The 16,862-nt window shown below is 41.1% G+C and overlaps 1 protein-coding gene across 16 annotated transcripts in view; it reads right to left on the bottom strand.

Annotated features, from left to right (window-relative positions):
* The window catches only part of LOC140197937 (R3H domain-containing protein 1-like), a 173,085-nt gene that overhangs the window by 102,006 nt on the left and 54,217 nt on the right, over positions 1 to 16,862 (bottom strand). For all 16 annotated transcript variants that reach the window (XM_072258567.1, XM_072258573.1, XM_072258568.1 and 13 more), the window contains one exon: positions 14,861 to 15,070. In XM_072258567.1, coding sequence (XP_072114668.1) covers positions 14,861 to 15,031 — 171 coding nt within the window. In that variant the 5' untranslated portion in view covers positions 15,032 to 15,070. The remainder of the gene's footprint in view (positions 1 to 14,860; positions 15,071 to 16,862) is intronic.

Here is a 16,862-nt window from a genome sequence, read left to right as displayed (position 1 = left end):
TCTCCATTTAAGTAATTATTAACATTATGCGATTTCACATTATGCGTCAACTTCGAGGAACGTATCCCCTGCATACGAGGATAGGGTATAAAGGTTGCACAGTACATGCAGTGTTGGGGAGACAGCAAAGAGTCACCCAATTAGTGGAAGAGATGGCAGGTTTGCTGCAAGAGGAGAGGCTGAGCGGATGGCTTACATTCGTTAAGGTTTAGAAAAATGATGGGAATCCTCGAAAGAATGCAAAATACCTCAAACGTCTCAGGGCACAATAGACTGGATGAAGAGAAAATGGCTGACTGCAATCAAGTACTGTGGTCACGTTCTCAGAAATAAGGAGTGACGTATTTAGGACTGGGGTGAGAAATAATTTCTTCAAAGGCTAATGAATGTTTGGAATTTTCTATACACAAAGAAGGGCTGGAGGTTCATTCTAAAGGGGTGATAGATATCAGAAGATTCTCGGCGCATTAGATTACTGAAAGAACAGAGTTGCAGTACAAGATCAACCATGATCTTTATGAAAGGCAGAGCAGACTTGTAATGCAACGTAGCCTCCTCCTGCTCCAATTTTGATATCTTTAAAGTGCTGTTGCAAACAAAAATGTAATCTGCAACATGGCAAGTTGAAAGGGATACAAGCATTGTGGACGTTATGACTGGACTTATCCAAAAACAGAAAATGAATGAAATTAATGGGTGAATCCAAACTTTACAACAAAATGCTGCGAATTACAAACTTAAATAAATCTTAAGGAATAAAAACCCAGTATAATTAATTTCCACATAACCTCTCATGCATTCCAAAATACACCTAAATGCCTATGTACAACTCCAGCTTGTTTAAAGAGCCAAACACAGACTTTACTGAACCAAGGTCAGACATTGCCAGAATTAGAAGAACTGCCTCAATGATGAGAGAACAATCTGATCAGATACTCAGAATCACAATTTCAAACCAATGCAGCAGCGTTGGTGTACGTCATGGTCCATATAAAGATAGACCCACAAGAAAGGGGGCAGAGGGGGTAAATATACAGCATGCACCATTCAAAATGTTACGGCTTCAGGAGAAACAGATGGAGGTGGAGGGGGGCAGAAAACCTCTCTCAATTGATAAACCTCTTCTCTTGAATAAATGAATTTACCCTTGTACATTACCACAGTCCAGCCTGAGTCTTGAGATCATTCTACAAGTGACTCAGTCATGATATTGAACAAGTCTGTGTGACAGCACCTCCAATTCTGGAGTTTCCAAAAAAAATAAGATTTTCTAGGGGAACCTTGGTTGAAATGTGGTTTCTCTTTCTGTATCTGAAAGCAGTTCCTAGGTTAACTTCAGGTGGACTGAGTAGCTTTATGTTCATCTTGACTTGCCAAATCATGCCAGAGAAATATTTAGATTTAACCATGCAAGTCAGGAATCACACATAAACTAAGGACAGCAGCGAAAAGGAAATCTAATATGTTAACTCTTCAACAGTCAGAACAATAGTCAGAATAAAATAGCTGTTGTTCTTGGCTTGTTATTTTAGCCCAGGACATTGTTGCAGCATTTCAAAATGAAACATCCTATTCCAAACATCTTCAACTTTCTCAGTAAGTTTCCCATCAGAAGTGAGGATATTTATGCAATGGCTGCAAAGAATGTGGTCCTACTGGTTTCTCCTCAGCGAACAAAGCAATCCTGCTTTTCCAGAATGCAACATGGACAAGTTGCACATTTGGGTGAGTAACAAGGAAACAATCATGCCACTCAATTGTCAAACAATAACCAGGAGAGCGTCACTGGGCTGTTTGCTTCCACAAAAGGTCACAGACTTAAGTATTTCTCACTTATTTTAAATTTCAGATTTCCACCATTTACATTTTTCTCTTTCTGTGTATTTAGGAGACCCTCATTATAATAAAAGACACATTCCTTTCTCATTCCAATCAAAACTCCAAGGTGCAAGGAAAACAATTTTATTAAAGAGCTATTCACATTAAAAAAATATAAAATGCATAATTATTTCCAAATTCCCAATTCAATCTACAACTTCAATTACTGCAGTGCATCAAAGTACTTTGATCAGTTTTATCAATGATCTCTTTTGCACTACAGAGGTGTAAAGTGACAACTGTATAATGTTCAATCCCATTCACAGCTCCTCAGCAATTGAAGCTACCAGCCAACTGCTCACATGATAGAAAAGAGTAAACAGTCCACGCTTCAGGTCACGGTTGGCATCTGCATATTCGCTTGTCCAGGGGAATCTAACCACCTAACTATGGCCACAGCAAAATAACCCACCATCGATACATACAAGCAAACATTTAACCAGAGCAGCTGCATAAATCCAAGACTACAGGACCAGGTCATCTTCACGGTGATGAAATAAATACCTCTCACTTGCCCAGTTGCATTCATCACTAACAACTCAAGCAGCTTAATACAATCCAGGAGAAAGTACTCTAGCCACAGCTCTGATTTTCTACACCACAAGATTGTGCTATTTACTTACTCATTCTATCTTAATTATATCTTCCAAGCGTACAAGCTCCAATACCAAGGATAAGGGTTCAGGTATGTGGGAACATGATCAACTGCGAGTTCTCCTTCCAAGTTGCACACTCTCAGCTGCCTCGGCGTGCTTTGTCACGACAGACCCAAACCTAGCATTGGGGTGTACTTCATCAGAAGCACTACTTTCATGACTACCTTCTCAAGGGTAACAAATATTGACTTAGCCAGTAATGCCCCAAATGCAGAAAAGATTAATTTAAAAAAGACGATATACGAATCCAACAATATATGCAATTCAGAGGGTAAATGCAGAGCTAAATGCTAAAAAAGACAACATTTCATATGAATAGCAACATCACAAATGTAACATTGCATCAAACCATGTTGCTAAATTTGAGTGCATGCAAAATTGTTGCGATCATTTAAGAATAATACGTGCCAGAGGACAGTACAAAGAAACATAATTCTAAAGCTCTGTTAGGTAAAAGGAAGTGGAAAAAAAATCAGGCATGAAAATACTGTAGATTGCTATTCACAAGATGCCAATTCACTTTATGCAGAATACCCAAGCACAATTTCACATCTTTTGAGGACACAGAATTATACAAATTTATTCATGGGAATTTCTATACTCAATTTTCAGATGCATCAATATTCAGCTGGAGCTTGGAAAACAGTGGTTATTGCCAATTCCCAACTCAAAGCTTCTGGTAGGCAATCTTGGTGATCTGTCTACAGTTTTGACACAATTGACCACATAATCCTCTGCCAACATCAACTCAAAGCCACATTTCAGCGAATTCCACTCCTCATTGTACAGTTACAGGGGTCCCCCGCTTTTCGAACGTTCACTTTACGAAACCTCACTGTTACGAAAGACCTACATTTGTACCGTTTTCACTAACAGAAGGTTTTTTCACTGTTACGAAAAAAGCAGCGCACGAAAAATGGCGTCATGCGAAAAAAAAGCAGCGCTTGCCCCGAGCCGTCAAGCTCCTCCCCCGGAACTGCATTCTAGCCGCCATTGCTTAAACATGTGCTTTATCTCGATTTATTTTGTGCGTCCGTTAGCAAGATGAGTTCTAAGGTATCAGAAAAGCCTAAAAGAGCTCGTAAGGGTGTTACACTTAGCGTAAAACTAGATATAATTAAGTGTTTCGATCGTGGTGAACAAAGCAAGGACATTGTCCGTGCGTTGAACTTGCCTGCATCCACCATTCGCACTATTTATACGCAGAGAGAAAAATTCTTGAAAGCTGCCAATGTTACTGTTAAGTGGTCTCTCTTAGTCGGCAACCAGTAATGGATAAAATGGAAAGTCTATTGCTTGAGTGAATTGATGGGTGCACAAAACGTGGTGTTCCTTTAAGTTATCTTATACTTAAGGAGAAATCAGTCAGTCTTTTTGCCAAGCTGAAACAGAAAGCACTAGCCGATGGTGATGAAAGTATTGCGAAAGTGGAATTTAAAGGTAGTCACGGGTGGTTTGATCGGTTTCTGAGGTGAGGGCAGCTTGATAGTTTAACGTTTACTGGAGAGAGTGCTTCGGCTGACACTGAAGCTGCCAAAAGGTTTCCAGCAGAACTGAAGAAAATAATTACAGAAGGTGGTTATTCGTATAAGCAAGTGTTTAACTGTGACGAAACTGCAATTTATTGGAAAAAATTGCCGAGTAAGACATTTATTTCGAAAGAGGAAAAGCAGGCTAAGGGACACAAGGCATCGAAGGACAGGTTTACCCTAATGCCTATTATTAACGCCACTGGCGATGCTGTCCTTAAGCCTCTACTAGTGTACCATTCAGAAAATCCGAGGGCACTTAAAGGCGTTGATAAGAAAACACTTCCCGTTGTGTTCCATTCACATCCAAGCAGTTGGAACACCCAAGTGCTTTTTTCTGAGTACATGAGCAGATACGTTAGTCCTTTTGTTGAAAAATACTGGAGAGAAAATAACCTCGATAATAGGTGTCTTGTGATTGTGGATAATTGTGCTGCTGATCCGCCTGCCATTACCAAGTATGGAGGTAACATTCGTGTTGCGTTCTTACCGCCGAATACGACATCGTTGCTGCAGCCGTGTGACCAAGGCCTAACAGCCACAATTAAGGCTTACTATACGCAAAATGTGATGCGTTTTATTGTAAGTGCTATTGACAGAGAGGGCAACCCCGAAGCATCTTTGTGAGAGATCTGGAAAGACTACAATATAAAACTGGCAATCGCCAACATTGGAGATGCTCTTGATAGGCTAACAGTCTCGATGAGAAGTGGCATTTGGAGGAAACGATGTCCCGAAGCAGTGAACGATTTTAAGGGCTTCGAACCATCAACAATAAATACGACAATAGTGAGCTTGGCTAAGGAGGCTGAGTTTGTGGAAGTTGAAGATGATGATGTTGACAACAGGAATTCTGCAGATGCTGGAAATTCAAGCAACACACATCAAAGTTGCTGGTGAACGTAGCAGGCCAGGCAGCATCTCTAGGAAGAGGTACAGTCGACGTTTCAGGCCGAGACCCTTCGTCAGGACTAACTGAAGGAAGAGTTAGTAAGAGATTTGAAAATGGGAGGGGGAGGAAGAGATCCAAAATGATAGGAGAAGACAGGGGGGGGAGGGATGGAGCCAAGAGCTGGACAGGTGATTGGCAAAGGGAATATGAGAGGATCATGGGACAGGAGGTCTGGGGAGAAAGACAAGGCGGGCGGGGGGGGGGGAACCAGAGGATGGGCAAGGGGTATAGTCAGAGGGACAGAGGGAGAAAAAGGAGAGTGACAGAAAGAATGTGTGTATAAAAATAAATAACGGATGGGGTATGAGGGGGAGGTGGGGCATTAGCGGAAGTTAGAGAAGTCAATGTTCATGCCATCAGGTTGGAGGCTACTCAGATGGAATATAAGGTGTTGTTCCTCCAACCTGAGTGTGGCTTCATCTTTACAATAGAGGAGGCCGTAGATAGACATGTCAGAATGGGAATGGGATGTAAAATTAAAATGTGTGGCCACTGGGAGATCCTGCTTTCTCTGGCGGACAGAGCGTAGGTGTTCAGCAAAGCGGTCTCTCAGTCTGCGTCGGGTCTTGCCAATATATAGAAGGCCACACCTGGAGCACCGGACGCAGTATATCACCCCAGCCGACTCACAGGTGAAGTGTCGCCTCACCTGGAAGGACTGTCTGGGGCCCTGAATGGTGGTAAGGGAGGAAGTGTAAGGGCATGTGTAGCACTTGTTCCGCTTACAAGGATAAGTGCCAGGAGGGAGATCAGTGGGGAGGGATGGGGGGGGACCAATGGACAAGGGAGTCGCATAGGGAGCGATCCCTGCGGAAAGTGGGGGGGGGGGGGGAGGGAAAGATGTGCTTAGTGGTGGGATCCCGTTGGAGGTGGCGGAAGTTACGGAGAATAATATGTTGGACCCGGAGGCTGGTGGGATGGTAGGTGAGGACCAGGGGAACTCTATTCCTAGTGGGGTGGCGGGAGGATGGAGTGAGAGCAGATGTACGTGAAATGGGGGAGATGCGTTTAAGAGCAGAGTTGATAGTGGAGGAAGGGAAGCGCGTTTCTTTAAAAAAAGGAAGACATCTCCCTCGTCCTGGAATGAAAAGCCTCATCCTGAGAGCAGATGCGGCAGAGACGGAGAATTGCGAAAAAGGGATGGCACTTTTGCAAGAGACAGGGTGAGAAGAGGAATAGTCCAGACAGCTGTGAGAGTCAGTAGGTTTATAGTAGACATCAGTGGATAAGCTGTCTCCAGAGATAGAGACAGAAAGATCTAGAAAGGGGAGGGAAGTGTCGGAAATGGACCAGGTAAACTTGAGGGCAGGGTGAAAGTTGGAGGCAAAGTTGAGATGATGTTGAGGAGGTTTTGGCATCCCATAACCAAGAATTGACAGATGAAGAGCTGATGTAATTGCAAGAGGAAAGATTAACAATCGAAATCGAACGTAGTAGCGAAAATGAAGTCATCCAGGGACTGAACGTGAAGCAGTTTTGTGAGATTTTCGCTGTGATTGACAGCGCTGCAATGACTGCAGAAAAGTATGACTTTAATTTTGAAAGGGCACGTAGGTTTAGGGCAGGTTTGCAGGACGTTTTGAGTGCTTACAAAGAACTGTACGGGAGAAAAATGCGCGAGGCTCGGCAGTCAAGTATACTGTCGTTTTTCAAGCCTTGCACATCAACCACAGCAGACGACGAACCTCGACCTTCGACATTGAGGCAGGCAGACATAGAAGATGACCTGGCTACCCTATTGGAAACAGACTACAATGAGATGAAACCCCAGTCTCCTCTACCTCCCACCACCCCAACTTCCCACGACTAAGCCTAACACACCATCCCGATTCCCGTAAGTGAAACTACACTGTACATACATTATTTCTACTTTATACAGGTTGTGTATTTTTGTGTTATTTAGTATGATTTGTTATTTGGTACGATCTGCTGTGCTTCTGCCGAGAGCGCATGCGTCAGATTTTCACTGTGCTAGTCTGTGCTTCAATGATTGCAAAAAGTACTTCTACTTTATATAGGCTGTGCATTTATCATATCATTCCTGCTTTTGCTATATGCTACTGTTATTTTAGGTTTTATGTGTTATTTGGCATGATTTGGTAGGTTATTTTTTGGGTCTGGAACGCTCAAAAATTTTTCCCATATTATTAAATGGTAATTGCTTCTTCACTTTACGACATTTCGGCTTACGAACCGTTTCATTGGAACGCTCTACCTTCGGATGACGGGGGAAACTTGTATAACTAAAATGCTCTACAGGTAGGTTTTGTCTCCTCACCCTACACAATACTATACAAGTCATATAGGATCTATTCTTGGGTCTCTCCTGTTTCTCAATTACTTCCGATCTCATAATCCACATGTCACAGGCTCTACTTCACAATAATTTTCTTCAGCACCTCAAAATTCTTTGTATTCTATGTGCAGTTGAATTTCCTCTAAAAACTATTTTCTTTTGTATTCGCAAATCCCTTTCTCTAGTCCATGCAACACCGCACTTCTACACTAAACCAAGGTGGGCAATGCAATTTCAACTCACTAAACTGATGGGGTGTGATTTGTTACATCCAATTAAATGTAATATTGCCACACTGGTTGATTATCAACTTTCTATACACTCAAATTCCACAAGACATAGCAGCAGAATTATAGCCCATCAAGTTTGCTCTGCCATACCATCATAAGTGATTTATTAACCCTCTCAACCCCATTCTCCTGCTTCTCCCTGTAACTGACCAAGGACCCATTACCCTCTGCTTTAAATATACCCAATGAGTTGGCCTCCACAGCTGCCTGACTCCCTCACTAAAGGAAACAACCTCTCCACATCCACTCTGTCTCGGTCTTTCAATATTCCATAGATTGCAATGAGATCCTCCCCTCATTATTCTAAAGACCAGTGAGTACAGGCACAGAGCCATAAAATGCAGCTCATATGCAAACCCTTTTATTCCTAGAATAATTCTCATAAACCTCCTCTGGACCTCTCAAATATTTTCTTAGATAAGGGGCCTAAAATGCCCACTATACTCGACTGCCACAAAACCATCAGTTCCATCATCCAAATCACTGACATATAATAGAAACATAGAAACATAGAAAATAGGTGCAGGAGTAGGCCATTCGGCCCTTCGAGCCTGCACCGCCATTTATTATGATCATGGCTGATCATCCAACTCAGAACACCGCCCCAGCCTTCCCTCCATACCCCCTGACCCCCGTAGCCACAAGCGCCATATCTAACTCCCTCTTAAATATAGCCAATGAACTGGCCTCAACTGTTTCCTGTGGCAGAGAATTCCACAGATTCACCACTCTCTGTGTGAAGAAGTTTTTCCTAATCTCGGTCCTAAAAGGCTTCCCCTCTATCCTCAAACTGTGACCCCTCGTTCTGGACTTCCCCAACATCGGGAACAATCTTCCAACATCTAGCCTGTCCAATCCCTTTAGGATCTTATACGTTTCAATCAGATCCCCCCTCAATCTTCTAAATTCCAACGAGTACAAGCCCAGTTCATCCATTCTTTCTTCATATGAAAGTCCTGCCATCCCAGGAATCAATCTGGTGAACCTTCTCTGTACTCCCTCTATGGCAAGGATGTCTTTTCTCAGATTAGGGGACCAAAACTGCACACAATACTCCAGGTGCGGTCTCACCAAGGCCTTGTACAACTGCAGTAGTACCTCTCTGCTCCTGTACTCAAATCCTCTCGCTATAAATGCCAGCATACCATTCGCCTTTTTCACCGCCTGCTGTACCTGCATGCCCACTTTCAATGACTGGTGTATAATGACACCCAGGTCACATTGCACCTCCCCTTTTCCTAATCGGCCACCGTTCAGATAATAATCTGTTTTCCTATTTTTGCCACCAAAGTGGATAACTTCACATTTATCCACATTAAATTGCATCTGCCATGAATTTGCCCACTCACCCAACCTATCCAAGTCACCCTGCATCCTCTTAGCATCCTCCTCACAGCTAACACTGCCACCCAGCTTCGTGTCATCCGCAAACTTGGAGATGCTGCATTTAATTCCCTCATCCAAGTCATTAATATATATTGTAAACAACTGGGGTCCCAGCACTGAGCCTTGCGGTACCCCACTAGTCACCGCCTGCCATTCTGAAAAGGTCCCGTTTATTCCCACTCTTTGCTTCCTGTCTGCTAACCAACTCTCCACCCACACCAATACCTTACCCCCAATACCGTGTGCTTTAAGTTTGCACACTAATCTCCGGTGTGAGACCTTGTCAAAAGCCTTCTGAAAATCCAAATATACCACATCCACTGGTTCTCCCCTATCCACTCTACTAGTTACATCCTCAAAAAATTCTATCAGATTCGTCAGACATGATTTTCCTTTCACAAATCCATGCTGACTTTGTCCGATCATTTCACCACTTTCCAAATGTGCTGTTATCACATCCTTGATAACTGACTCCAGCAGTTTCCCTACCACCGACGTTAGGCTAACTGGTCTATAATTCCCTGGTTTCTCTCTCCCTCCTTTTTTAAAAAGTGGAGTTACAATAGCCACCCTCCAATCCTCAGGAACTAGTCCAGAATCTAACGAGTTTTGAAAAATTATCACTAATGCATCCACTATTTCTTGGGCTACTTCCTTAAGCACCCTGGGATGCAGACCATCTGGCCCTGGGGATTTATCTGCCTTCAATCCCTTCAATTTACCTAACACCACTTCCCTACTAACATGTATTTCGCTCAGTTCCTCCATCTCACTGGACCCTCTGTCCCCTACTATTTCTGGAAGATTATTTATGTCCTCCTCAGTGAAGACAGAACCAAAGTAATTATTCAATTGGTCTGCCATGTCCTTGCTCCCCATAATCAACTCGCCTGTTTCTGCCTGCAGGGGACCTACATTTGTCTTTACCAGTCTTTTCCTTTTTACATACCTATAAAAGCTTTTACAGTCAGTTTTTATGTTGCCTGCCAGTTTTCTCTCATAATCTTTTTTCCCCTTCCTAACTAAGCCCTTTGTCCTCCTCTGCTGAACTCTGAATTTCTCCCAGTCCTCAGGTGAGCCACTTTCTCTGGCTAATTTGTATGCTGCTTCTTTGGAACTGATACTATCCCTAATTTCTCTTGTCAGCCACGGGTGCACTACCTTCCTTGATTTATTCTTTTGCCAAACTGGGATGAACATTTGTTGCAGTTCATCCATGCAACCTTTAAATGCTTGCCATTGCATATCCACCGTCAATCCTTTAAGTGTCATTTGCCAGTCTATCTTAGCTAATTCACGTCTCATACCTTCAAAGTTACCCCTCTTTAAGTTCAGAACCTTTGTTTCTGAATTAACTATGTCACTCTCCATCTTAATGAAGAATTCCACCATATTATGGTCACTCTTACCCAAGGGGCCTCTCATGACAAGATTGCTAATTAACCCTTCCTCATTGCTCAAAACCCAGTCCAGAATAGCCTGCTCTCTAGTCGGTTCCTCGACATGTTGGTTCAAAAAACCATCCCACATACATTCCAAGAAATCCTCTTCCTCAGCACCTTTACCAATTTGGTTCACCCAATCTACATGTAGATTGAAGTCACCCATTATAACTGCTGTTCCTTTATTGCACACATTTCTAATTTCCTGTTTAATACCATTTCCGACCTCACTACTACTGCTAGGTGGCCTGTACACAACTCCCACCAGCGTCTTCTGCCCCTTAGTGTTACGCAGCTCTACCCATATCGATTCCACATCTTCCCGGCTTATGTCCTTCCTTTCTATTGCGTTAATCTCTTCTTTAACCAGCAACGCCACCCCACCTCCCCTTCCTTCATGTCTATCCCTCCTGAATATTGAATATCCCTGAACGCTGAGCTCCCATCCCTGGTCACCCTGGAGCCATGTTTCTGTGATCCCAACTATATCATAATCATTAATAACAATCTGCACTTTCAATTCATTCAGCTTATTACGAATGCTCCTTGCATTGACACACAAAGCCTTCAGGCGCTCTTTTACAACTCTCTTAGCCCTTATACAATTATGCTGAAAAGTGGCCCTTTTTAATGCTTGCCCTGGATTTGTCGGCCTGCCACTTTTACTTTTCTCCTTACTACTTTTTGTTTCTACCCTCACTTTACACCCCTCTGCCTCTCTGCACTGGTTCCCATCCCCCTTTAGTGAACTAACCTCCTCACGCCTAGCCTCTTTAATTTGATTCCCATCCCCCAACCATTCTAGTTTAAAGTCACCTCAGTAGCCCCCGCTAATCTCCCTGCCAGGATATTGGTCCCCCTAGGATTCAAGTGCAACCCGTCCTTTTCGTACAGGTCACGCCTGCACCAAAAGAGGTCCCAATGATCCAAAAACTTGAATCCCTGCCCGCTGCTCCAATCCCTCAGCCACGCATTTATCCTCCACCTCATCGCATTCCTACTCTCACTGTGAAAAGTGAAAAGTGAATAATGTGAAAAGTGTTCCCAACACCAAGCCCTATGGAACGCCACTTGTCACCGGCAGCATTCATTCAAGACCTTTCAGTTAGATTATAACTTGCACCAATCCTTCTTGCCCACTGGTCACATTAATTCCGATGTAATTGATCTTGTTTCTCCAATGATGTGTTTATATAAAGTTCTCACTTATAAATTCATAGCCTGGTTTTAACCCACTCCACTTTACTATCATCACTCAACCCAACAACCCTCTAAGTGCTCTGCACACCTTCCAAATCATGCAAAAACCAGCCACCTTCGGCACTGCAATGTGCCCTTGTCTTCCATTACCTTGACCTGATGCTCAGTAATTTCGATCCCATACCTTAAGTCAACCCAATACCTCCATTTTTTATCAGATTTTCAGTTATCTGCTGCAGCATATTCATAACATTTGAGGACAGCAAGCAATTCAGCACCTTGAACTTGACGTGCCATTTAATAAGATTAATGCTGCTCCAATTTACCTCAAATCTGTAGCTCCAATTATCCTTAAGAACCATGTACACCCATGCATATCAAAACCTATTTACCTCTACCTTAAAAATCTAAGGCCCTTTTCTACTACCCTTTTAGGGATACAGGTATCCCCTACTTTTCAAAAGTTCGCTTTACTCCACTTTGCTTTTACAGAAGACCTCCATTAGTACCTGTTTTCGCTAACCGAAAGAAATCCGAAGGGGATTTTTGCTTTTATGAAAAAAGGCAAAAAGCAAAAATAGAGTTCAACTTTTGCTTTGCAGCGAGCCGTTATAGAGGCAGCATGCACCCCAAGCAGCGAGAGTGATGCCGCCAAGCTCCTTCCCCGGGAACTACACTCAGCATCAAGCCGCCAGAGCTTTTAACTGTGTCTGTGAGCGTCTGTGCTTCATCTCAATTTATTTTGTGCATCCATTAGCAAGGTGTGTCCTAAGGTATCAGAAAAGCCTAAGAGAGCTTGTAAGGGTGTTACGCTTAGCATAAAACCGGATGTGACTAAGCATTTCGATCGTGGTGAACGAAATAAAGACATTGTGAGTGTGTTGAACTTGCCACCATTCGTACTATTCACACGCAGACAGAAAGAATCTTGAAAGCTGCGGATGTTACTATTGGTTCTGCTAGTAGCAAAGTGGTCTCTTTTAGTCGGCATCATTCCTGCTTTTACTATATGTTCGTGTTATTCTAGGTTTCGTGTGTTATTTGGTATGATTTGGTAGGTTATTTTTGGGGTCTGGGAATGCTAAAAAATTTTTCCCATATAAATTAATAGTAATTGCTTCTTCGCCTTATGCCATTTCGGCTCACAAAAGGTTTCATAAGAATGCTCTACTTTCAGATAGCAGAACAAACCTGTAGTTCCAAAGATTCAATGAACACCAAGAGGAGGAAGAAAGGTTTCATTTGTTTTAAATAAACAATCCCCTTTTTAAACAAAAGTTCTCACACAAAAGGAAACATTCTGTCACATCTATTTCGCCAAGACACTTCAGTCTATCAGGTCCATTCTCACCCTCTTATTCCAGCAAATGCAAATATGTCAGCCTTGTAAATCTCTTAATTAGAAGAATTGGAGGCAGTGTCAAATTTTGTCACTTGGAGACTTGTGAAATGACATCTAAAACTTTGACAAACTTCTATAGATGTGTAACAGAGTATATTCACAGCCTGGATGAAAATACCAATACCTTTGAACAGAAAATCCTACAAAAAGTAGTGGATATGGCCAGATCCATAACTGGTCCCATAAGCTCCCAACCATTGAATATATCTACATAAAAGACTGTCGTAGGAAAGCAGCATCCATCATCATAGTTTCCACCATCCAGGTCATGTTCTTTTCTTGCTGCTGCCATCAGATAGAAGATACAACAGACTTAGGATTTGCACCACCAGCTTCAAGAAAGGCTACTACCCCTCAACCATCAAGTTCTTGAATAAAAGGGGAAAACTACACTCAACTTCACTTGCCCCATCATTGGACTCTTCCTACAACCAATGAACTCACTTTCAAGGACTCATCTCATGTTCTTGTTATTTATTTATTTATATTTGCACTTGCACAGTTGTTATCTTCTGCACTCATTGATCCTGTTATAGTTACTATTCTAAAGATTTGCTGAGTATGCCCACAAAAATTGAATCTCAGGGCTGGATATGGTGACATACGTACTTTGATAATAAAATTTACTTTAAACTTTTGAACGTTAGTTAGGAAATTGCTTCATTAACAGGTCACAATCATACTGTACATGTTACTCACTGAACGGATCAGTTTATAGCACAAAGCTCCAAGAGAAATGAAATCTTCAGAGAAAAATATGGTATTCCATATTATTCAAAAGGGATGTGGTAACGCTGAATACACTGCTTATCCAGAATATTGCCTGGAGGTTTTTCCAATATTGACCTTCTATCAGATGTGCATCTGTGGGGCAACAGTGTGCATCAAATGTTATGTAGTTTGTTGTATCTTGTCAAGATTTTTAACAACTCAAAAATGGATAACATACCTTGCCAGATATGGGTACAAATACAACCTGTAAGACAATCTGGATAGGTATATTGCATTGGAAAGGTTTAGTATTATACAAGTCAAATGTGGAGAAATGTAGCTAGCCCAAACAGACAGCTTGGTAAGCATGGACAAGCAGTGCTGAAGGGCCTGTTCCCATGCTGTGTAACTAACCTCCGTCTACATGACATTTTACAAAGGCAATGGAGTCTCCTGCAAGTTCACTATCATAAAAACTTGGAACTCATCACCTAGCAGCACTAGAATAAAGTACTTTTATTAATTTGACTATGAAACATCACTTTTGAGGGTACTTAGGGGTAGGCAATAAACAACTGACTCACAAGAAAGGCCATATACCATAAATGAAAGACAAGACCTCAATGCTTGAAGTTCTGTTTCAATTAACACCACATACAGCTCACAATGTGTGATCTAAACATCTTATACTTAACTTTGTGACTATGATCCCATGTTTTCTACATAGATCATGACACAAATGGGTACTGTCCTTTAAATAGTACAGTCATTGGTAAGGTCTTAGAAATCTACCAGAAAAATCAGTATTCTACAAATGCCTTTGTCATTTTGCAAAATAAGCATTATAATCTAATTTATGTTCCTAAATTTAAATAGGTATCCTGTAATGAATAGGTTTGAAGTTGCTCTGCATAAGCAAACATCGACAAAAATGTAAACAACTCCTTTACGATGATAGTTTTAAATTAGTTCAGAGCCATACAGGGGTATGTGGTTAAATTTTAAAAGACTACAGAGGAAACAGCTAACCTGCTTCTATTATTCAGCATAGGGCACAAAAACAACAAAAGGCAATAAAGCAACCATTAACACAAGCAGATAAACTTAGCAGATCTTACCTGAGAGTCAATTCTCTTATCTATGCAGCTTTCATCTTTTTCCAGTGCCTTTGATTCATGGCTTTCTGATTTTACCAGGTTTTCTGTTATTGATGTCTGCTTAAGGGTATTCTCTTTACCCCTCATTGCCTCGGCTGCCTCTTTCACAATACTAATATCAGACATTCTCATTGGATAAGTTCACTCTTGATTCTACTAAAACTGGAGAACCTGCAACAAAATAAATAATCCCAGTTTCACACTGCAGTTCACGTCACCTTTTTCATTGTGCTAGACAAATAGTTAATCTTTCTTGTACATTTATATTTATAAATCGATACTCTGAAGAAGAAACTTGTTGGTACACTAAGTGTCATGAATTAAGAACAGGATCTTCAAAGGCATTTGATAAAGTATCACATCACCTTGCCAACAGAAATTAAGCAGTAGGCACAGGCACTGCAGCAATTTTGGCACCATGTATAAAAGATTGATTAAAAGATTTTATTTAAATTAAAGCAATGAACAGTGGCACTTTGCATAAATACAAATTGAGCTTTAAGACTATTAGTATTTTCAGATTGCAAAAAGGAAGTTATATTAATTAACTGTAAACAGAATATTTTTACCATGAAGCTTCATGTACAGTATTACAGAAAATTAGTTTTTATTAAATAATGCTCAATTGCTTTACTAAAATGTTATAAATTATGAGATTACCTCAAATCTGTCCAAAAGCAAAATTGTCAAATAAATCAGGATTAATCCATTGCATATCTGTGGGCCAACTTTTAAAAAAGGTTGTGAAATTTAGAAATGTTTAGAGGATATGACTTAGCCATTGCAGCTGCCCTCAAAACTCCAAAACAGGCCAGCTCCAGGTGGTTGAAATGGATGTGCGAAGTATCAGATTAAAAGAACCAAGCACACTGGATTCAGCGTTGTCTAGGCCGGAGTTGAATTTACAGCCCCTTGTCACCTTAACTTAACCAAAGGCAAGGAAATGTGTATGCTTATACAACAACAAAATCCACAAACTAGAAAATTAATTTTTTTAGCTTGTTGCTTCTGAGTCACTTTATGTATTAAAAAGCCTAAGCAAAAAAGATAAAATAAATTAGATGTTCACTATTCTGTGCAAATCCTTTTGTTACCTTAATCACTGCAATTCAGCACTTTAAGAACACCAATATATTTCACAAATTACTGCAAAATACTGATACGGTCATAAATTTGGTACTTTGGTGATGCTGGATTGGAAACTTTTACGGACTACTGGAATCTCAAGCAATTTCTAGTAATTTTGGAACTCTTTATTCACTTTTAAAAAAAGATGTTACACCATGATACTAAATTGCTTGTGAATCAAGCGAGTGGCAAGGGAGCATGATTACCGGAACTTCACAACCTTTCAAATTCTATCTGTGGGCCAACTTTTAAAAAAAGGTTGTGAAATTTAGAAATGTTTAGAGGATATGACTTAATCAAGGAGCTCTTTATCATATTGTTAACACTTACAAATTTGTTTCTCTGCAGAATAGCAAGAAAGATGTCACTGCTTATTGCATAATTGAGCCAAAAACATAAACACTGCATTTCTTAATCACTCCAAATGTAATTCTCACAGGAACTTCCATTTTGAATACACTCATTCACTGGACCGTGGCCTCTGAATGATGCCAGCAGAATAGTGCAGCATTCCACAACCAAATGAAGCATTAAGAGGCGAGAATTAATTCATAGCACCAGGTGATAAATCTGTTACTCTGCTGGTTTTTCATTCCCGGTATACTCTCTTGCAAAATCGGTCCAAAGACCTAGGTAAAATTTAACTGTTCTATTACCAACTGTCTACAGAGCACAAACTTAAATACATGATTTCCATAGGAAGTGGTGCTGTTAGCAAACTTTGATCTGTCCCTGCGACTCCACAGTTGCATGGCAAAAAGACACAAGACAAAGGGTCTTATACAATCCAAAATATAAAAAGGGTGGAGGAAATCAATTGTAAATCTGAATGATG

Source organism: Mobula birostris, chromosome 5 (genome assembly GCF_030028105.1).
Source record: "Mobula birostris isolate sMobBir1 chromosome 5, sMobBir1.hap1, whole genome shotgun sequence".
Classification (NCBI taxonomy): Eukaryota; Metazoa; Chordata; class Chondrichthyes; order Myliobatiformes; family Myliobatidae; genus Mobula; species Mobula birostris.
This window is presented reverse-complemented; position numbering and strand designations above follow the sequence as displayed.